This window comes from Pocillopora damicornis, chromosome 10, assembly GCF_964200805.1.
Source record: "Pocillopora damicornis chromosome 10, jaPocDami1.2, whole genome shotgun sequence".
In the NCBI taxonomy this organism is placed as follows: Eukaryota; Metazoa; Cnidaria; class Anthozoa; order Scleractinia; family Pocilloporidae; genus Pocillopora; species Pocillopora damicornis.
The window spans coordinates 8,769,568-8,791,283 of record NC_142679.1 but is presented as its reverse complement, the minus strand read 5'-3'; the positions used below and the strand labels follow the sequence as shown (position 1 = coordinate 8,791,283).

The following is a 21,716-nucleotide window of genomic DNA, read 5'->3' as shown; positions in this document are numbered from 1 at the left end:
TCAGGCCGCCCAAGCTTTACCAAGGACATAGATGCACTCGCTAATGAATTCAATCGCTTCCTTATATCTGTGGGACAGAAGGCCGCCGATGACTCCGCGGAGCTCGCTCGCCTTCACGGCTTACCAACTACTCCTGTTTATCTCGGTTCAACTCATTGTGATGAACTGTTTGACTTCAAAGCAATAACCAGTGAAGATGTGCGAAAAGTGATTATAGCTATGCCTTCTAATAAAGCTCCAGGCTATGACAGAATTCCAGTGTGAATCGATGGTGATCACGAGATTCCTAGTAACAATCGCCCTATTTCATTATTGCCTGTACTTTCTAAAGTGACCGAAAAGATCGCCCTGAATCAGTTCACTGATTATTTGACTCAACAAGGCAACCTCACCTGTCATCAAAGCGGAAACTGTAAATACCTTTCTAGTGAAACACTGAGTTTGCTTGTCACCGGTCATATATATAAAGCGATAGATAAAAAGGAGATCATGGCTATGGTCCTAATCGACTTGAGCAAGGCTTTTGACAGCATATGTCATAGAACTCTCCTCACCAAGCTGAAAGGGCTCGGTGCGTCAAATGAAGCGTCAAAGTGGTTTGAGAGCTATCTTACAAACCGAATGCAGTCAACACGACTTGGTACATCTCGCTCTAGTGAGTTAACTGTCACACATGGCGTACCACAGGAGTCCATTCTAGGACCTCTTATGTTCAGCCTTTACATGAACGATCTACCGTCCGTTGTTAAGTTTTTAAGCGTAGAGTCATATGTTGATGACACAAAGGTTTATCTTTCGTGTTCATCGAATAATATTGAATCCTGCCTTGCAAAAGTCTCGGAAGATCTCCGATTTATTGCCTCCTGGTTCTGTACGAATAAGTTGCTTATTAATCCAGACAAAACTAAACTTATTCTTTTTGGAACGAAACAGCTTTTAAGTGGGGTTCCTGATATCAGAGTCCCCTTTCTTGGGCAACACTAAATTCCTGTGTCCTCAGTCAAAGACCTGGGTATAATATTGGACTCGAACCTTACTTTTAATGAACACGTTAACACCATGACCTCGTCTCTTATTTCTACCCTATGCCAGATAAGCAGAGCTAGGCACTTGTTTCCAAATCAGTACTTACCACCATTCTGAATTGTCTAGTTTTTTGTAAACTCTTTTATTGCTCGACAGTTTGGTCTGGAACGTTTGCGCACAACATAAACAAATTGCAACTTGTACAAAACTTTGCCGCCCGTGTGTTGACAAACAGCAAGAAGTTTGATCACATCTCACCAGTGCTGCAGGCACTGTGTTGGCCTTCTATTAAGAACCAGTTATTAGTGCGTGATGTTACGATGCTATACAAAATAGTCAATGGCCTTGCACCACCATATTTAGAGTGTTACGTCAACAAAAGATCAGCTATCCACAGCTACAATACTAGATCTAGAGACAACTTAGTTGTACCCTTTTGTAGGACAGCCACAGCACAGAGGTCTTTTAGTTATGGAGCAATCACTGCCTGGAATTCTCCTATAAGTGAAGAAACGAAAAATAGCGCAACACTCAGTTTCTTAAGCGTGCAGTAAAGCGCGAAATATATGACAGTCCGTAGGAATCTTTTTTAGGTATAGAATTTTAAGAATATGTGAGTTATTTATTTGTATTTGTTTCTTTATCATGATATTATTGTAACTTTTATAGGTAGTTTTATTCGATTTCCAATTATTGTAAATTAAATCGGAAGAGCCACCGGGTGGAGATTTAATAAACTTACTTACTTACTTACTTACTTACTAGTCCCTTCAATATACCCAAATGCGATGTAGGACCATTTCTAGATTTCTGAGTACATGCAGGGCCGTAGCCAGACTTCAAGAAGAAGACGAGGCAAGTTTCGAGCGCAGAAGGCGCGAGCCACTAGGGGGTCTGGGGGCATGCCCCCCAGAGCATTCAGGCTCAGAAATTATCTTTTAAGCATTTTCCGTGGCATTTTTCCTCAGAAAAGTCAATCTAGGCCAAAATCAAGACGAGGCAATTGCCTCGTCTCGCCTCATACTAACTACGGCCCTGACATGTATTTTTATTTCATCAAATGTGATTTGTCATTTATATTTTTGTTTTCAAAAAGACTGATGTGACTGTGAATGTTTGAATGCATATACATCTAGCAAAAACCTTTAGAGATCTTATTTTTAAGTGGTACCAATTTTTCTTGGAAGAATTACAGTTTATAATTATAAGCTTGTCATTGGGTTGCTGACATCCAGTCTTCAAGTATCTGCATTACATTCTTTTACATACTTACATTCCTATATATCATGAAGAATAAAACTTCAGGCTTTAAAAGGTCTAATCCTAACCCTAACCTTTAAGTCTTAAGGGAGAATTATAGAGACAAGTCAGATATCTTTTCCTGAGCTTTATTTTTCTTTCAGACATTTACCCCTTATTTAGGAATTAAAAATGATATGCGAGGTTCCAAAATACATAGTGATTACTGAACTTTAACAAATCTTTTAAGTATTGATGAAAAAAATTACATATTACGATGCTGTGAGAGCTCAGCTCGAGCGTGGGAGTTTTATCTTTGTGTCAAATGTGGCATATTAACACTCCCTGTAGAGCTATCAGCAGCCCGGGTATCGAACGTAGCGAGCGGTCTTACTTCCACTCTTTTTCTACAACAAAGTATGTTCTTAACGGCAGTTCGGAACTGCTTACTTTGCAAAGCGTAAACAAACGGATTTATGCTGGAGTTCAACAGCACTAGCAACTCCGTCACAAGATAACCGATCGAGTAAAGTTTGGGGTTAGCTATGTAATAAATGATGACGTTTATCAACAAATTGGGAAACCAACAGAATGCGTAAATAATGTTCAGAGTGACAAGTATTTTTGTGACTCGCTTTCTTGAATTCAAACGAGCCAGTTGTGCTCCGTGCACAGCTTGTCTTTCGCTGTGCCACAGGTTGTGGACGATCTTACCATAAAATAACACCATAACACAAACTGGGATTACTCCCACAAACATCAACCATAAGTAGTTATAGCTAAGTCCTAATCGATTGTCTGGCCAGGAACTTCTGCAAAAGAACCCAGTCCCTGGGTCGTCATTAAATTTGCGAACAACAAATAAAGGCGCGTTGAAAAAAAAGGCAAATACCCAGCACGACGCAACAAGGACGCCAACCTTTTTCTTGGTGACTCTTTCTCTGCGGTGGTAAGGCAAGACAATTGCGTAGAACCTATGAAAAGTAAGGTTAATAAGAACAAAACACATCTTTGTGTGGAAAAAATAAAAAACTGACTTAGAATCAAATGTCCCCGAATTGGTTTCATAGACAGGGGTGTTAGAAGGGGAAGTGTTTCCGTAGCAATATTTTGTTTGGGCTGATATCCCACCTCGTATTCTAAAAAACATTGTGATAAGAAAGGAAAAGTAGGGGATTGGTCGCTAGGCCCAATCAGGGCCCAGTTCTCCGTATTCTTCCATATGTTGTCAAGTGGAATCCCTTAGTGTCCATACCCTTACCCTAAAATCTTTTGGAAGCAGCATATCATACAGTGTTAGATTACTAATTAATCGTCAATCGCAATATGCTATTAACCTTCTTTAGATCTGTAGGATTTTCCAACGCGTTCCCACAAGAGGAAGGATTCTTAATAGTTTGATATTCATAGGTTTTCAGTGCTGAAGAAATTTAATGAAAAGAAGTGACACTATCACATCCACGAAAGTTAATGTGACTTTCATGAAACTCATTTTTTACAATTTCAAGCTAAACTGAAAAAGGAAAGGACAGAAGAGGTTGTTAAGGGGACGGCTTGGATAGACATAGAATATGGATACACCTGTGTCAGTTTATTCCTTACAGTCACTTTCAGTTTCAGAGGAAAACCGTTTCTTACGGTAAGTCAATTTCTCAAGTTTTTCATACAGTTTCCAATCTAACTCTCAGGGTAAATCTCTTCCCGACAAAATACCACTTTTCCCCTTTTACGAAGTCGTTCACATTATCTCCACACCATCTGCTATGAAATTGCCTTCACCCGGATAATCTGATGATGTTAGCGCTAAGGCAGAAGCCTCGAAATACAGAACGTCGTTCGAAGATAAACCTGAAAAACCTGTAGGTGAGATGAATTGGGCCTGAAGCTGGACTCGTTGGGAGAGACTTAAAGAAAGCAGAGGTGAAGGTATTTCTTTTATGCTAAAGAATATTTTTTATTCAGTGTGAAGCATTGAAATGTAAGAAATGCTTAATAAAATGTGTCAAATTCATTAGAATTTTAGTACAAAGCATGAAAAACGGTTAAATCACCTCTCGAAAGCTATAGCTAAAAGTGTACATACGGAAGCCATCGACCCTACCCAGGAGAGGGTCTTTCCAGTGAGGAGCTTACACAGATAATCACCTGTCAAGCCTCCGGGATGATTGGCCGTATCAAAGAAAACTTGGTCCACGACCATAAAGAAGGCCACTGTTATGTCTGCCACAGCCAGGTTTCCTAACAAATAATTCACTGGAGTCCGCAAGTCTTTTTTAGTGCGTTTGATCACTATAATGACCAGAAGATTGCCAATTAAGTTTACTGGGAAAAAGATTCCCATTTCTAATGAGCGTACTATCTGGAGAGATGAAGCCATTTTGGAGTGCGGCCGGTACTGTGACCTCCAAACCCTTTGGTGTTGGAACCCTAAGAAAGTTACAAGATAAAACAAATGATAACAAATTATTCGTCAAGAGTAGTGATCGGCATTTCACGTTACATAAATGTTGTGTAGGTAATCTTCCTTATTACAAAAACTACTACAGCACTGCTAAATCAAAACCGAATTGTATTCAAGCCATATCTGAGATAAGCTTTAAAATATAAAAGAATCGACACTCGTTCACCGAACAAAACAGAAAGTTCAACTAAATAGGCTGAGTGTAACACGCACCCATCAAAAGGCTTGCAAAATATAGAGAGTTATCAATTTGGTGTTATTTCGTATTTTTGTTAAATTATGAATTCATATTTCCATCAGTACATTAAATTATTTTTTTTTTAGAGGGCACAGTAACGAATCCTGCAATCTGATTGGTTCTCAACCCGGTCAGTATTTTCCTATCTCTGCCCACGGGCCACGGTAACGCTTTCGTGAGTCGCCGAGTACATCCCAAATTTCGTTGCCATTTTTCATAAATATATCTCGTTTTTCCGGCTGGGCAATATTCTTAAGCAAACACGTCGGTCACCACCTCAAGCCGATAAATAACTTGTGAATCCTCTCTTTTCTCACTCTCAAATCACTGTGGTCGACAGAAAAATATTGGTTTCAGAAAGAATTTGTTTAAGCAATAGTGTCATTACGTTGGCTGACTAGCAGCCTAAAAACCGTCTGCAATTAATTTTAATCGTTCACAAAAAGTACCTAGAAAGTTAAAACGTGAGGTATTTGGTTACAGTTAAACTGAACGAACGAACTTCATTCGTTTAATATCTGAATTTTCTCAAACAATTTGTTCGTAGTGAAAGAGCGAGCAAAGTTTTAAATTCAGTTTTACAACAAATATACGCTCTCGGTGAGTCTTTCCGAGCCCGTTCAATTTAGACATTTGTACCGTAAATTGTAATGTGGAAACTGAAGGAATTTATTGAGAAAAGGCCGCATTAAATCCCCTTGTGTCTCATTGGAGTATGCCATCGAATTTAGTTTTTGTGGAAGAAAGACCAGATTTACACACGCCATTGCAGCAAACAAACGAGCAAACTCTCAACTTCAAAATATAAAATTTGAATTTACTCACAATTACTTTCCTCGCCGTTAACTTAGTGAACAGAGGTAAATCTTCGTACATGAATGAATCGTCGATGAGAGTGAATAATACTTTCCGTTAGATCATTGAATGTTTTTGAAGAAAATATTAGCATGTGTGACAGTCCTTGCTAAACTAGTTCCGTTGTTTTTCAAATGTTCTTGCGCTTTTTCTTTTCTTACGCGCTCTCTAATTGACAGAAGTCAGATTGTGACAGATACTTGTAAAAATAATGTTTCAAAGTTTGTTTGGAAACCTTTTAAATAACCTTTATCCTTACGCAAATGAAAATGTTTCGGTGAGGCATCTCTCTTTAATTTGCATCACCTCTATTTTAACTATCATTTACTCGCTCAAAAATTGTTCAGTTTATGGAAGATCTTGCCGTATTTACAGCCCTAAATCATTCGGCTTCTTTCGGAAAGAATTTCGTCAAGTTTACAAAAAATAAATATGTTATTTACCGGCTAAGGGTCGGTCCGTATGGTGAAAAACTGTGACCTCGGTCTTAAAAATGCTGCCCTCGGCCTACGGCCTCGGGCAGTATTTTCAAGACCTCGATCACAGTTTTTCACCATACGGACCTCCCAGCCGGCAAATAACATATATATATTGCATAGAATTTGATTCAAAGTCTTGTTCAAATCGGCTCTTTTAACTGGCTTCAAGTGGGCATGACTCTAAGGCAAAAAAAATGAACAAACCAGATAAAATAGTATAGATTGGTTGTTCGTCAGTGGCTTATCGAGACATTTACCTGCACACTGATGCAATACAAAGCCTATGATTTCCCTTTAATTTTACTTTCCTATGTAGAAATCCGAATTGCTCATTGAAAACGTGCACATAAAAGTAGCCGACTCGTGATGAAACGACGCTGCAAAGTCTTTTGTATTCTTCTTTTTAGAGGGTCTCAGTTCACCGCTAGAGTTATTTAATCTAGTGGATGTTTATACTGATGTGTCGCTGGCGACAACTTGACATTTTTTACCAGCTGAATTGATATATGTGACAAAGAACTCAAATATTTTATATAAAAAATTTGGCAGGAGTAACATGTAGCAAATTTGTGATAAATGCAGCGGGAAAGGGCAGGGCATTGTTGGGCATGTGTCACTAATTTGCATTTAATATGTAATATAACTCTTTCAAAAAGTGTTTGAACAAGAGGCAGATGATTCTTAAGGTGGCTGGAAACAGTTCTTTTTTTTTTGGCGTATTAAATAGGCAAAAAGAAAAAAAGGACCAAAACAACTTTAGGTAGGCTCAGCGGATAACCATCAAATTTTACCCTGAAGTAAAGATAATAACGCTTCATCAATATTGGTTGTAGAAGTAGTGCCATAAACGTTGCCATAGCAACACAAAAGAGCTTATGAAGAAAGGCCAACAAACAGACAAATGTTTAATTTTCTCGAAAATTCCTCGGTAAATTGTGTTTAAATTTTGCATACAGTCTTAGAGTTATGCATTCTACCTGAGAGCCAACTTAAATAAAATTCTGTTAGAAATTTTAGTGAAAACCCCCGCGTTTTGGAATTCATTCTTAACTTTTTTTTCAGTTGACAGAATTTTTCAAAAATCGCTTTCAAGGCATTGCGGACGGAGCGAAGACAAAATGCCAAAAATGAAAAAAATTTACTGAGCGAAAGTGGAAATAATGCCGCCGGAAGTTTCAAATTTCTGAACATTTTAACACTATAAGGTAAGCAATTGTGCATGCTTTCAAGCTGTATACGAGAAAGAATACGCAAGACGCCCAAGACATTCTGTTTGTTTATTTCGCTTTGTCAGTTATGCTGTACCGAGAGTACAACTTTATTTTGGGTAGAAACTGTTACCTTTGGGATGAATGGTGTTTGTTAATCGCTACTGTGTCATTTGCCTTCGAAATGATGAATAATTTTGGCTAAAGTCGCCAATTATTTTGTTCCTCGTGGCGTGGATCGATTAGCTCCTGCTGGCGCCCGTCTCAAAACTGCCACTAATGCTTCTTTTCCACCGCCTGAGTATGAATGGTGAAGATCCTGTTACGAAAGGCCGCTTTCGGCAAGTTTTTGAATTAGGCTTTGCCTTATGAGCCCGTTGCCACTTTGTGAGAAGAACTTATCCATGAACTTTTGCACACGTACGAAACGTTCGTTCAATTACACTATTTCGTCGAGAAGGAGGCCGGCTTTAGATTGATGTTGATTACGATATCTTCATCTGTCAACTTCAGCGGGAATTCAAAAAGTACGCGTCTGAGAGCACGCACACCTTCCAAAGCATAGTGTGCTTGAAAATATTCGTCAAAAAGTGTCTTAAAGACAGATGGAAGATTGCTTTTGCGCGCTTTTCCTCCAAGATTGAGCGACGTGTGTCTATTTTTGGTGAGTGTTTTGAGGAGGTGAAGGCTGTATACGAAGGAAAAATTCATCGATGAAAGCATTTGTTTGAAATCCAGCCCAGCACATCGTAATAGCGTGGGAGTGTCAAAAACAGAGGAATTGTGACCGATCAAGACAGTGTGACGAGTTGTGCTACTTGGGCCAACGCTGGAGAGGAAATTTAGGAAATTTACAAGGCATTCACTTAGAGGTAATGATTTCACAAGAGTGTTTTATTTGAACAATATTCTCTGACCATTTGTGATTTTGCTGTTTACTCGAGATGCATAATTCCGGGGTAGTTACGAAAACAAGGAATGACCTAAAATGACCTAAAATGACCTAAAATGACCTAAAATGACCTAAAATGATTTAAAACGACCTTAAATGACCTTAAGTGGCCTAACATGACCTTGAGTGATTTCTAAAATGTCCTAAAATGCCCTAGAATGATTTGGATTGGACCGGAGCAGATGGGATCGGATCACGGATCGGATAACGGACTTGGTCAGGGATAGGATCACGGACTGAATCACGGATCAGATCACCGATCATGGATCGGATCATGCAAAATAAAATTAGGAATTTTGCACGACAAGCCAAAATAAAGTCTACGTGACAAAATAGATCGTAGGCCTCTCTGTGAATTTTTTTTTTGCTCAAAAAACTCAATGTAGTCACTTTCATGGCTGTGTGGACGAAGGTAAGCTAGAGGTATGTATCATTTCATTAGTCAGTTAAGAAAAACACGACACACTCCACAATCGCTTCTTAGGGTCCTTGAGCTTCTTCCATTGCTAGCGCGTTAGGCATGTTGGAAGCCATAGTTCGCAAACTGATCGACCTAAGTGTTCCACATTGCAAGGTCAAAGTCTCGGGCGCAATTTGAGACGCGTGACCTCCTACTGATCCCTACGATATTCAACCAACGAGAAGTTATTTTAGTGACATTTGGTTTGTCACGAACTCCTCTCAATAACATTTGCGTTTTGCGGCTGTTCGAGATCAGGAGAGCCGCTCAGATCGAAGAAAAACCGAAAAAAAATTGGAAAAACCCGTTTGAATTTTTGACGGAAACCGAAAACCAAATCAGTGCTAGACCACGTAAAATCTGCTAACCGAAAGGAACGATCCGATCCGATCCGGTCCGATTAGGTAATTTTAGAAACCACTCAAGGTCACTTTGGGTCATTTTAGGTCGTTTCGGAAATCACTCAAGGTCATTTTAAGTCATGTTAGGTCGTCTTAGGTCATTCCTGGTTTAATAACTACCATAGAGGCTGATATTGCGCGTTGGTAATATATAGTTATTGTAGATTTTTCCTCCTTTTGTAATTGCATTTATTTGACAAATTTCTGCATCTTTACCTGGGGAAGTTGTCTTTGTGTCGAATAAGACAAATTGATATTTAGCTGCGTTGTTTAAACAAACTTTAGGTTGTGCTGGGCGTTTTTGAATGGTTGTACCATCCTTTCGTATTCCGAAAACCTGGGTTTTAGCGAAGACAAAGCTGACTGAAGTAATTACATAATGGAATCATTTGCTGTTATGTCCAAATTTAGACCAACACTAGTTTATGCGGTGCCTTCTCTAGCCTCACCTCTGCTGTTTGCACTCAATTTACCACGATGTAGTTGTGATCGTCGTTTCTTGAATAAGGTTAGTGAAAACGTGCACATAAAAGTAACCAACTCGTGATGAAGCGACACCCCAGAGTAGTTTGTATGCTTCTTTTAAGAAGGTCTCAATTCACCGCCAGAGTTTTTTTATCTAATATCTTTTATCTAATGTTTATACGGATGTGTCGCTGGCGACAACTTGACATTTTTTATCAGCTGAATTGATATATGTGACAAAGAGCTCAAATATTTTATATTAAAAATTTAGCAAGAGTTCCATGTAGCAAATTTGTGATAAATGTTTTATCTAATAGATGTTTATACTGATGTGTCGCTGGCGACAACTTGACATTTTTTATCAGCTGAATTAATATATGTGACAAAGAGCTCAAATATTTTATGTTAAAAATTGATTAAGAGAGACGTAGCAAATGTGTGATAAATGTAGTGACAAAAGGCAGGGCATTGTAGGGCATGTGTCACTAATTTGCATCTAATATGTAATATCGCTCTTTCAAAAAGTGTTTGAACAGGAGGCAGGTGATTCTGAAATACCACATATCAAATTTTCATGGCTTTATTTCTCCTATATTGGTTTTTGAGCTCGTAGGTCCCCTATCGACAAATGCGAGAACAAGCGATATTATAAAGCTCAAGGGAAATCTTTAAAAAAAATTCGGCGTTAAGGTTTAATCCGGTTAGGACTCACAATACATCCGTTGATAATCTCACTCTCCTTTTCCAGAATCGTTGTAACTTGAAAAAACCACTCTGCACACTGACAGACTCTTTCATAGCCAGGGGGCTCGACTTTAAGTGAATCTGACGCATATGTACTCGTGCTGGTTCTACATGCAGACTGAAGGATATTACTTCACTTTAATCAATTTTGAAAGGGATATCGGAGCCGTGATTATGGATGGTAACCTCAGCAAGTGCAACTGACATGATTTCAGTTTTACTTTAATTTGAAATACATGGTAACTCAAAACGATTACTTTTCCTGAAATCGTCTCTCATGTAATTATGTATAATTAAATATTGTCACAAAAAAGCGAACTAAATATGGAAACGAGCGAGGAAGATTCATTTTGTATTCGTCGGCTGATCGATCACCAATTATGACAAATTTTTAGGATGAAACACTTTTTACAAGTAAGCTATATTTATAGAAACAAACGTTATGGAGGTGAACATATCAATTAAATTTGCGTTTAACGGATAGCTAAAATTCCTACTATTTCGAAATCACACCAATATCCTCTAAAGTAATTTTCACCCGTATTAATAAAGAGAAAATTTGACCAAATCGTCCCAAATATTAAATCAAAATATGATTAATCGGCTTTTCAGATCGTGCTTTTTTGCATTTGTGAAATTGTTTGCCATTAAGTATTTGTCGTGATTTCTTAGCTTTGATTGGATAAGGTCATTTTTCATTTCTTTGCAAAAAAGAACAGGAAACTGTCATTGTTGCTGTATTTACTTTAATTACAATATGTGCTTGTCTAATACATCGAAAATCCACTTTAAAAATAGCAATCATGGCATGTTGGTGTTCAATTTAATCGTAGAACGTGATTATTCAATTCCAGCTGTTCTTCGCAAGAGAGCCGGTAAAATAGCGCTCTCGAAAACTAAGACACAATTCCATTCGCCTGGTAAGTCGGCGGTACCTCACATTTCCTCACATTTTCCTTCTATAGAGAGGAATCAAATGTAAATAACTGATCGAATCTATAAGATGCATATATAGCGAAATTGAGAATATCATAACAACCTCCTTTCGATCTTCCTTTATCTACAATGGAAACGACCTTCAAAGTACTATTCACTATTGCTATCGCTTCAAATCTTGTTGGAAACATATCGGTCATCTTCGTGATTTTATTACATAGGAGAATGCAGACTCCAATGAACTGTTTGTTGGCCAACTTAGCCCTGGCTGACTCAATGGTCGGTCTTTTCTTGATCCCAAGAACACTTCTTAATGATTTATATACGCATCCCAGTGGTTGGGTGGGAGATTTGTTATGTAAGATGTTGACGCATGCATGTTTCACATATCTGGCTGCTGTGGCTTCAATGCTGACACTGATGTTTATTGCATGGGAAAGATACTACGCCGTGATTTATCCCCATAGCTCAAAGGGCAGAATAAATACAAAGAAACTCCGTCTTTTAATCGCTTTGAGTTGGATTATTGCGTGTGGTTATGCTTCCATTGAGTTCTGGATCATTAAGTTTGACGAAAATAAGAACTCGTGCATTTACGACTGGTCAGAAACGTTGTGGAAGATTGATGTGTTCGTCTGGTGTATCGTCCTGAGCTTGGTACCACTTGTAATCCAGGTGGGATTGTATGTAAGAGTGGTGCATCGCCTATGGGGAAAAAAAGCTCAAGTCAATGAAATCTCTCAGCGCTCACTGATGATACAGAGGAAAAAATTAACGAAAACTATCATTCTCATATCTTTTATTAACATCATTAGTAGGCTTCCAATTGATTTCCACTACTTTTTGTCTACGTTTGCTAGCGAGACCTTCACTACAGCAGAATGGTGGGTACCTATATCTTTCTCGGTCAGCCATTTAATGCTCGTGCTTAACTCTGCTGTTAATCCAGTCATATATGCTGCTCAGGATCGTAAATTCAGACAACACACAGTGCGCTTATGGATGAACAGATGTGGCCGAGGTAGAAGGGTGATGGACACCACGAGTGCTCTAGAGTTTACGAAACCGTCAGCCCGTTAACTAACGTGTTTGGACAGGAAGATAAGATTTTCAAATATGTTCATTCAAATTTAAAGGAAGAGTGTTTTAATTGAAGGGTGATAGACACAGCAAGCGCTTTGGAATCAGCGCAACCCATCTGCCCGGTAACTGACGTGTTTAAACAGGAAGATGAAATTGTAAAATAGGATCTAAAAAATTTCTCCACGGTTATGTAAGATGCTAGTAGCATATCTCACCTAATGACCTGAGTAACCCGAAAATTCATTCCTCTGATTATTTTTGCCGCGAATTCATAGTTCCAAGAACCTCTTACCCATCAATGCCCCATATTCACCAGATCCCAAAAGAGGTCACCAACCGAGGGCTTGGCTAGCTGTTGGTGTACATCATTTTAAATGTGAATTGCTTTAATTGAACAGAAAAGTCACGTTGTCTTTTTTCATTTTTTGGCCTTTTCCATATAGACGCACATATTTTTTATTTGTTACCGGAACTTAGATAAACTTCATACGATCATCTTTCTCTTCAGAGTCTGGAAATAAATAGAGAACTAATAAATAGCAGGCGCAGACCTTTTTAGTGTTTAAGGTAACAACCTCATTTGCTCACTGTTCGGACAAATTATTCAATTTTTTTAAGGGTTGGTATAACGTTTTTGATGGAACACTTCGGATTGGTATTTTTTCGAAAATTAATCTCGTACTCAAGAAGCCGTTTATTTTACAACTGGCTATATGTCAAATAGTCCTGATTTGGTCCGAAGTAAGCGCTTCGTTTCACTGCTTGATCTGCAGATCAAAGTGTGTTCATTCAGTTAATGCGCGCGATCAAAAAACGTAAGTTTTTTCGGTGCATACTTTCGATGATGAATAACTACATTTAAAGACGTACAAAACCATCAATTTGTGAAGTTACAGGCTAAGAAAGCCAGCAAAAACCAAAGATGAAATCTATAGTGCTGCAGTTTTTGTTGGGCACTACCTTAACGTAAACATTCTCATGTTTTAGTGTTCACATTTTGCGACTTAAAAAAATCAATGAGAGGTTTCTAATGGTCAATCAGTTAAAAATAACTTAAATGGTAATGAAGATTGTGTAAAGTCAGGGTCCGCAAAAAAAGATAACAAAAACACACGAGCCAGAAACTTGTTGCGATTTTGAACCATTCCCCTCTCCTAACAGTGAAAAAGACGCGTGCGTGTGTTATATCTTCACCTTAAATATTACTTGGGCTGAATCCAGTTTCATATTTCATTAATGACCGCTTAATTAATAATTTTTTCTTCACTTTAACGTAAGAATCAACTCAAGAGTCAATCATCTACATCACTTTGCGTAAGCTACCATGACAACATTATCTCCTCTTAGAAACAGCTGGTTAATATGACGATGTTTAAACACCAAACACTTGTTACGACCAATCATAACCGTTTTTAGCTGAGGGCTGTGTAGTCCATCGGTGCTTTTCTGGGAATTATCTGTATATCCGCTCTTAATGTCATTCTCGCCACGCTTCAAGTTAAACAGGGGAATCTCAAATTTTGAAGCCTCCATTGGAAGTTTTGACCGACCGTTCTCTTCCGGTTCACGACGCAGTTTCTTGGCATGGTGTAGTTCCGTATCATTACTAGTTCTCCGCTTCCTGGTACTTCCCGTCTCACCACGTTCAAGTTGAACTTTAGTTTTAGAGGTAAAATTCGCAACAACGTTTTTAGTAATCTTTCTGGACGCCTTTCGTGGAGAAACCTTAACTGTGGTCTTAGCCTGTTTTAATTCCCCCTTTCTATTGTCGTTCCGCTGTTTTACCGCATTAGCTATCATTCGTTTTGATTCGTCTCTCACTTTAAGATTACTCGCAGACTTACTTTGCTCTTTGGGATGTGAACTTAAGACACGTGAGCTTGCCATCTTACGACCGTGTGTATCACTGTCACTATTGTAATTAGCATGAGTCGAGACAACGGCTTTTGTCTCACTCTCCAAAGGACGCCCTAAGCTTCTCTCGTCGGATGAGTCCGATAAGTGATTAACTACGTCGTTGTTTCGATGAGCACGCTTCCCAGTTGAGTTCCTACTCTTCGGATCTTCCATCCTAACATGTTTAGGTAAACTTTTGGAGTCTGATACTTGGGAACATGCTTTAGTTTTCATTTTCTGCTCAGTTTCAGAATCTTTCGCTAGTTTCTTGTCTTCTTTGATGCAACTGTTCTTCAATATCGGCGAGCCACGAGTGACTGTCGATTCCTTTGCCCTAACTTTTGGTTTATGACTTTTAAAACTGCGTGAATTCCCTCCGTTTTCCTTAAATTTTGACTCGGGTGAAGAATTTGGAGCAGTTTTACTCGACTTAAGCTGGGAGTTGTGAGAACGACCCTCAGTTTTGCGTCTTGAGTTTGTGTGTCTAACTTTGTTCTTTGTTCTATCATCATCGTCCTGTAGAGAAATGCTTTTTCTTTCTTTATTTATTTCCTTCTTTCCTCTTACATGGTTCCTTTGTCCATTACTCACTGGGTTACAACCAGCGGAAGACCCACTTCTTCTTAAATGCTTTCCTGTTTGTCTCCTCTTTGTCTGAGAAGACCCACTCAATGTAACTTCCTTTTTGCTCGTTTGATTTACAGCTTTAAAGCCATCTTGTTTAACTTTTTCCAGATTTCCCTGATTTTCAGCCGATTGTGTTCCACGGAGACGGTCATGAGTGCCACTATCAGGAGAGCCACAGCCTAAAATTGATCGCTTTTTTCTTATTTGACCTAACTTTGTCCTCAAATCTGAGTTTTTAGTGGAAGACAAAGAGGCTCCTCCATCACATCCTGAATTTCCAGGTTTTCTGGACTTTTCTTTAGATGATTTCTGGCGCAATTCAGTTGACGACTGGCGCCTTGTTGAGCACAAGTCTTTTTTTGTTCTTCTCAATTCACATTCGCCTTCACTCACTTTACTTTTGCAACGAGCTGTTTTTTGGGTTCCCTGTGAAGAGGCATCAAGAGCAACCTCTAGATCGGAATCAGACGAAGAAAGTTCACCTTCTTCTCTACCTTTTTCACTCTGCCTTTGAGTCTCTGAAGCGCCTTCTTCCTCGGAAGTAATTTCACCTTCTTCCTTATCATCACCCTGAACCTCCTTAGATTTATTCGTCTCTTTTGGGATAGAAACTCCTTTTTCCTCTTTCCTTTGTTCATCGGCAACAGGCTTTGCCCCACATTGCAAAGACGGAACTTTGCCCCTGTACGTCAGATGGTCAATCTTCCGATACTCTGAAGTGGCGTTAACGACAGTTCCTGCTTCCCTGTCTATCTTGTCCTCTTCGGTACTAGCCATATCACAAGTAGCGGGAGAAATTAAGTCCCCTTTACTATTCTTGGTAGAGGATCTACATTTGCAAAGATTTTCTGGTGATTCTGGGAATTCATCTTCTTCAGCTTTGTAAAAGGGTTCTAGCTGGGTGACTTTTTCCATCGCATTCTGGAGGATACTGTCAGTTTCGCTTGCACTGTTTGAATTAGTCCTGTAGATACTTCCTTTTAGCTGGAAGTCTCGCACAGAGCAGATAGGAGAGGGAGAAGAAGACGAGAATGCTTTTATATCCTTAGTTGTTTCGGTAGTTGTGGTGACACAAACGGATTGACTTGTGAATGATGTGTGGTTAACTTGACAATCTCTTCCACAAATAGCCTGTGAAGTCGTCTCTGGTATTTCTTCATTTGCTGAAAAAACACGAGTTGACCTTAATGCACTGTTATTTTCTGTTCTTTCAGACTTTTCTAATGCTACATCCACCGCGGACCGTTCGTTCTCAGTGAAGATAACCGCAGGATTTCCTTTTTCGATTTTTTTACCTTTGGCCTTATCTAGAGAATCCAGAGAATCCAGTTCTAAGCTTCCACCAGTTTCTGTTCGGGTTGAAGTCTGCCTGGTAAGATCTGTCCGGGCATCACGACTTACGCTTTCCAAGTCTGTAATTTCGCTTTCCAAGTGAATTAAACTCTGAAAAGCATGTGTGATATTTCTTCTTTGGAAATTCTCGTCTGTGAAAACATATTTCTCTTGGACGAGCACTGCATCTTCAGTGTTCCCTTTTTCAGCAGTTGTTTCAACTGCCCCAGAGATTTCGTCTACCGATGACAAACCTAGTTGATGTTCAATCACACAAGGTAAAATATCTACAGTTCCCTCAGTGCTAACTGGACCAACAAAATCATCAACTCTCTTTAAGGAGAGTGGCACACACTCGATAGACTCCGGTCGTTTCTCTTCCCTCTTTGCACTTTCCTCTGATTCAAAGCACTTCAAGAGTGTCAAAGGAGAATTTGTTTCACCCACAACTCGTTCACTTTCTTCCTTGTCATGTTTTACATTATTTTCCTGATTAAGTGAAATGGTTTCATTATCTACCAGGCGAATGTCACGTGCAGTAAAAGGAACTGATGTTTCACTACAGTAAGCTGCTTCGAGACTTCCGCAAAGCTCCAAATTTAATGCTTCAGCTGATGTGTTTTGGTTCTTTTCCTCCAAATTATTTAAGTCTCTAGCATGAACATCGTAAGGATTGGTTTTCCCTTGCGAAATATTAGATCCGTTAGTGCTTTCAGTCCTCTCAATTCGTTCCTCTCCGTCGGTACAATACAAAAGGCAGTCCTCCTTTACTGTCCCCCGACTTACTTCTATTATGAATTCAGGATGGCGAGTCTGTGTGAGTTCTTCCGCGCTACCAATCTGAACGTTCTTTCTGTTACCATTGTCACAGACACTAACACGAGACAAATTTCTCGTCGGGAATTTTACCATTCGAAAATCAGAAGTCCTCTTTGACACTGGATCATCGATTCCTTTAGAATCTTTTGTATCTTCAGATTCTCTACTAACAGAATGTTCATCTTCAGTTCTGAGAGGAGATTGGTGAGCATGGTCAACACGATGAAAAAAAGGAGCTTGTAAAGCTATACTCAGGGCTTTTGCTGAAGGTGACGAGGAATCTTCATAACCGTCTTTAGAATTACCGTAACTAGAATGACCTGTATTGCTATAGTCTCCAAAGATGGATTCATTAGAATTGGAGGAAGGTAACCGAGGCTTAATATGTGTACAAGGCAGGACAGTCTTCGTGTCAACCTGATTATCACTAACAAACACTTCATTGGCAGCATCGCCAATAGTGTTCATGGTAACTACTTCTTCCAGCTCACGTGACGGCATTAAAGAGGAATTGCTGTCAGCGGATTCACTTTTCCTCGTTTCTTTTGCTTCTTCATTTTCAAGTAGCGAAGCTATCCTTTTCTTCTTTTTCTTCTTTTTTGTTGTTTCGGGAGACATTTGCCGTTCGACACTATCCTCTAGGGTGTACACCTCATCCACATCGAATAAAGCCTGTAATTAAAGAATAAAAATGTTTCGTTCCAAAGTTACATTTTTTCACAAAACTTACAAATTCATCAAGTGAAATCTTCAAGCAACTGAAGATACCAGGAGAAAGACAAAATTTATCTGAAACCCGTCGAGCGATTCGCACTGCAAACAAATGGAAAGTACTATCAAAAAGTGAGTGGTTAATCTTGATCATGGTGAAATACAATAAAAATTGTAAAAGTGGGTTATTTTCTTACTGGGATCACTTCCGATGTGGCTCGCAAATTTTTAACTGCATTCTAGTAGTCTTATTTAGACGCTGAGGTCGTCTGCCTATGCGTCACCTTATATCAAGCTAGCTTGGAAATAAGTAACAGTTGACTCCCAAAAACTCCAACCTCGTGCTAAGTCGAACTAACCTGTTTTCCCTCGCATACAAAAACGGTATCTTTCCCGCAGTAACTCGGAACCAACCCCTCCCCCCGGCCCCCGATAACTCAGACTTCCTTCCTTCGAAACTATTGCTGTCACCCTTAAGATCAATTTCTATATAGTTTTACTCTAGACAACTCGAGCCATGTTTGTTTCTAATTCGAAGGTCGACCTCAAACTGCAGGGAGAAAACTTTTTGTTTAGTATTGTTTTCGTCTTTCACGAAATCGTCGCTTGAAGCACGAGACTTTTCCTTCATCGGGTTCAACCGTACTTGTATCATCCATTTTTAGTTCACTATCAGAGTACGATATTTCACGACTCCCGGTGGAGCTTGCTGAAGACAGAAATTAATCACTATCCAACATTATTGCTGACAACAACAAAAAATTCAAAAGATGTACAAGATTTGAAGGCGTGTACAAATTGTAATCATAGTTTTCTACGTGACCACGCGCTAACTCGTTCCCAGTCTTAATTTCGCTTCATATGTGCTTAAATCCTGTCTGATATTGTTGGATGTCATAAACGGAGCAGCTAAATGAACGAATTTTGTCAGATACAATGTCAAAGTATACAGGCCTTGGCAATACCCCACAAGAATTTCACTACAGTGCTCCCCACCCGTCCCCCCCCCCCCTCATCCATTCCCCACCCTCCATCCCCCTCATCTCTACTTTTTCTTTGTTCCAGTAATTTTATTCATCCAGTTCCCGTTATTGATAACTGGCACTATTTTAACATTCCTATCAGGAGGAGTACATTTTATGCTGCTATTTTACTCACAAGATTCATGTGTTTGTCAAAAGCAATAAGGTATCCAGCCAAGACACTGCGCAGTCCTTTGTATCTCCTTGTCCAAACTTTTATTTTGCGCCTCTCAGTAAGACAAGTGTGAAGTATTCTGAAAGGTCCTTGACTAAGATCTGTGTGAGCAGAAAATAAATTTTAATATGCTGTTTTCATAATAGAAAATGTTAATAGTAAATTTAATTAAACATGATTGCAAGGATATCTACCATAGATGATCTAATCACTTTTGAATTACTTTTTAACCCTTTAAGCCCTAAAAGCCCGATTAAACAGTTTCAACATTTGACCAACATTTGTTCAACAAAAGTTGAACGGACGTTGGGCAAATGTCGAAATCGTCCAAAAAGGCCATTCAACATTTTCAAGAACAAAGGAAAAATTGGATCGATGTTGAATGAAAGTTTAAACCAATTTAAACTTGATTCAACACCCTTTCAACAAGCTTTCAACAACTTTTATGTTTTCAACAATGTTGGATGACCTGTTTAAACCCACCAAACATTTGGTTCAACAAAGTGTTGAATGCAAGTTGAAGCAAATGTTGAAACCGTTTAAATGGGCCTTAAGAGTAACTTCAATGAAAATTTACCTTACAGCATCACTGCTGAATCAAATATCAAGGTCATGATAATAAGGAAAATCATTGCAAAATGAAGAAGCTCTTGATTGTCAAATTCTCCTGATCAGCACTAAAGGACATTTATGAGGAGCATTATGGAGAATATACATATTAATGTAAGGGTAAATGGATTTTGAATTCTCCTTCGGTAAATTTAAGAAATTTGAAAAAAAGCAAGAATAATTGTTTTGATAATTTTTTAAGTGTAAATAAATATATATACAGTGTTAAAGAAAAAATAAACAGAGCACATACACCCTACAGAATTTAACTTGGGTAAATTGGAACTTATAATGCATAAATTCAATATTATGCCCATGCAAGAAAAGAACTTGGTACAAATGACACTGCTGAAGTGGTTAGAGTTTCAGATTAACATGCATGTTCAAGTTTACTATTCCATTGTTAATATTACTTTTAGCAATTTTTAAGAATGGTGCCATGTACCCACATGCTATACAGCAATCATAAATTTTTTACGCACACTTTACATGAATGCCTAGTGCCCTGATACAAACACAGATGTGATGCGATGCCATGTCAGTCTACCCCAAGAGAAATACACTGTACCCCTGCCCCATGCCTACAAACACTATATGGTCATGAACACCCCAGACAAGCAGAGAAAATTATCGCATGCTTGGTGATCAATGCTTGACTGATTTAATAGAGGGACTTGCATCATTTCAGATGCATCAGATCAATATGTTTGATTATCCTTAAGCTGACCTATGGACATTTTATCTCATTAGTCTAAAGTTTGAACATTTTGTGGATTGGCACTGTAGTAGTGAAAAATTTAAGATATTTAGCCAGTGGGGAATACATTTCTACAGTGACTAGCACTACTCTCAAACTCAAGATAATCCTAAAGAAGAGACTTGAAACCTATGAAGATTTTCTAGCTTTTGCCATGAACTGGACATGATACACTCTGTAGGTAATAAAATATAACTAATTTTTTCCCACATTATCACATTCAATAGGGAAATTCAAAACTTGGTAAAAACATCAGTAACATATTCTGAAGCTTTTAGCACATGTCGTCTACATTGATTGTGAACAACCTCTTCGCAAATAGAATCTATTTCTTGAATTGATGACATGCACAACTCCTATAAGTTCAGCCTCAGTTCAGTATCATCATGGTTAATGGGAAGACAACAGTTTGAACAAGTATGAAGTTATTTCTAGGTCGCTCAATTCAGACGTTCACCATAGTTTAGAACACTCTGCCAAATGTAACTATGAGTTGTTAAATAAACCCACATAATAATTATACATTCATTATTGCCTTGGAGTTGACTCCTGGGAGTCCGCGCACAGAACATTAGTAACTTCTCCATCCTCAAGCAAAATTGTTCCACCAATCTACCACTGTTCCACACAGCAGAAAAATCAGAATAAAAAACCAGCCTTGTTGACCCTACCTTCCATTTTTTGTATCACATCCACTCGTTTCTTCTTTCGTTGTTGTGCTTTATATGTTTCCTCGGCCAGCATAAATTCGTGCAGTTTTGCGTCTTCCACTCGTCCACCAATCTTTATCTCAGTTTTTCTGTTCTTAGCGATAAATGCTTTTGATTCCGCAATAGCCTTAAGTCTTTCTTGCAGACCTTCCTTCTCAGCTGGTTTGTACTCCGGTTTAAGATTTTTCGTTCTAGAGGCAGTCTGTGATGCTAAAGATTTCACACTTTTCGCTCTATTCTTCCTTGAGACTGTAGTTGTCTTCGTCTTTCCTTCCTTGATTGCAATCGCATATTCGACCAAATTATTGAATACTTTTATGTTAGGGACGGGTGGTTGAAGGTCTTTGGTGTACAGAGCTTTAAATGGATCGAACTTTGAGGATAAAAAATCCAATTCATCATTCACCTCCCTTCGGGTAGTTTTGGCCGCCATCTTAAATTGTAGTGGTTACTAAGCTTTCACCTGTACTCGTCTCCAGTAATACGCGTCCTAGAGGTAGGAACAAAGAAG

At 38.8% G+C, this 21,716-nt stretch overlaps 3 protein-coding genes across 7 annotated transcripts; 1 reads left to right on the top strand and 2 right to left on the bottom strand.

Annotated features, from left to right (window-relative positions):
- Positions 1–1,687: 1,687 nt before the first annotated feature.
- LOC149038794 (QRFP-like peptide receptor) lies at positions 1,688–9,934 on the bottom strand. Of its 3 annotated transcripts, none has more exons than XM_089185823.1 (3): positions 9,769–9,934; positions 4,317–4,692; positions 1,688–3,239 (listed from the first exon to the last, which is right to left on the bottom strand). In XM_089185823.1, the coding sequence occupies exons 1-3, from the start codon at positions 9,845–9,847 to the stop codon at positions 2,576–2,578; spliced, it is 1,119 nt and encodes a 372-aa protein (XP_089041949.1). In that variant the 5' UTR covers positions 9,848–9,934; the 3' UTR covers positions 1,688–2,575. The 3 variants fall into 3 exon arrangements, with proteins under 3 accessions (XP_089041949.1, XP_089041951.1, XP_089041950.1); XM_089185825.1 differs by having other exon boundaries at positions 4,411–4,692; positions 9,769–9,928; XM_089185824.1 differs by lacking the exon at positions 9,769–9,934 and adding an exon at positions 5,790–6,146.
- LOC113677608 (QRFP-like peptide receptor) lies at positions 7,424–13,085 on the top strand. 3 transcript variants are annotated; one of them, XM_089185829.1, is made up of 4 exons: positions 8,797–9,344; positions 9,387–9,463; positions 9,731–9,827; positions 10,533–13,085. In XM_089185829.1, the coding sequence occupies exon 4, from the start codon at positions 11,594–11,596 to the stop codon at positions 12,542–12,544; it is 951 nt and encodes a 316-aa protein (XP_089041955.1). In that variant the 5' UTR covers positions 8,797–9,344; positions 9,387–9,463; positions 9,731–9,827; positions 10,533–11,593; the 3' UTR covers positions 12,545–13,085. The 3 variants fall into 3 exon arrangements, with proteins under 3 accessions (XP_089041953.1, XP_089041955.1, XP_089041954.1); XM_089185827.1 differs by lacking the exons at positions 8,797–9,344; positions 9,387–9,463 and adding an exon at positions 7,424–8,378; XM_089185828.1 differs by having other exon boundaries at positions 8,797–9,463.
- On the bottom strand, positions 12,956–21,671 carry LOC113677607 (uncharacterized). Its single transcript, XM_027194445.2, has 3 exons — positions 21,167–21,671; positions 19,091–19,230; positions 12,956–17,893 (listed from the first exon to the last, which is right to left on the bottom strand). Exons 1-3 carry the CDS (start codon positions 21,636–21,638, stop codon positions 13,853–13,855), a joined length of 4,653 nt encoding a protein of 1,550 aa, XP_027050246.2. The 5' UTR covers positions 21,639–21,671; the 3' UTR covers positions 12,956–13,852.
- Between the last annotated feature and the right edge of the window lie 45 nt (positions 21,672–21,716).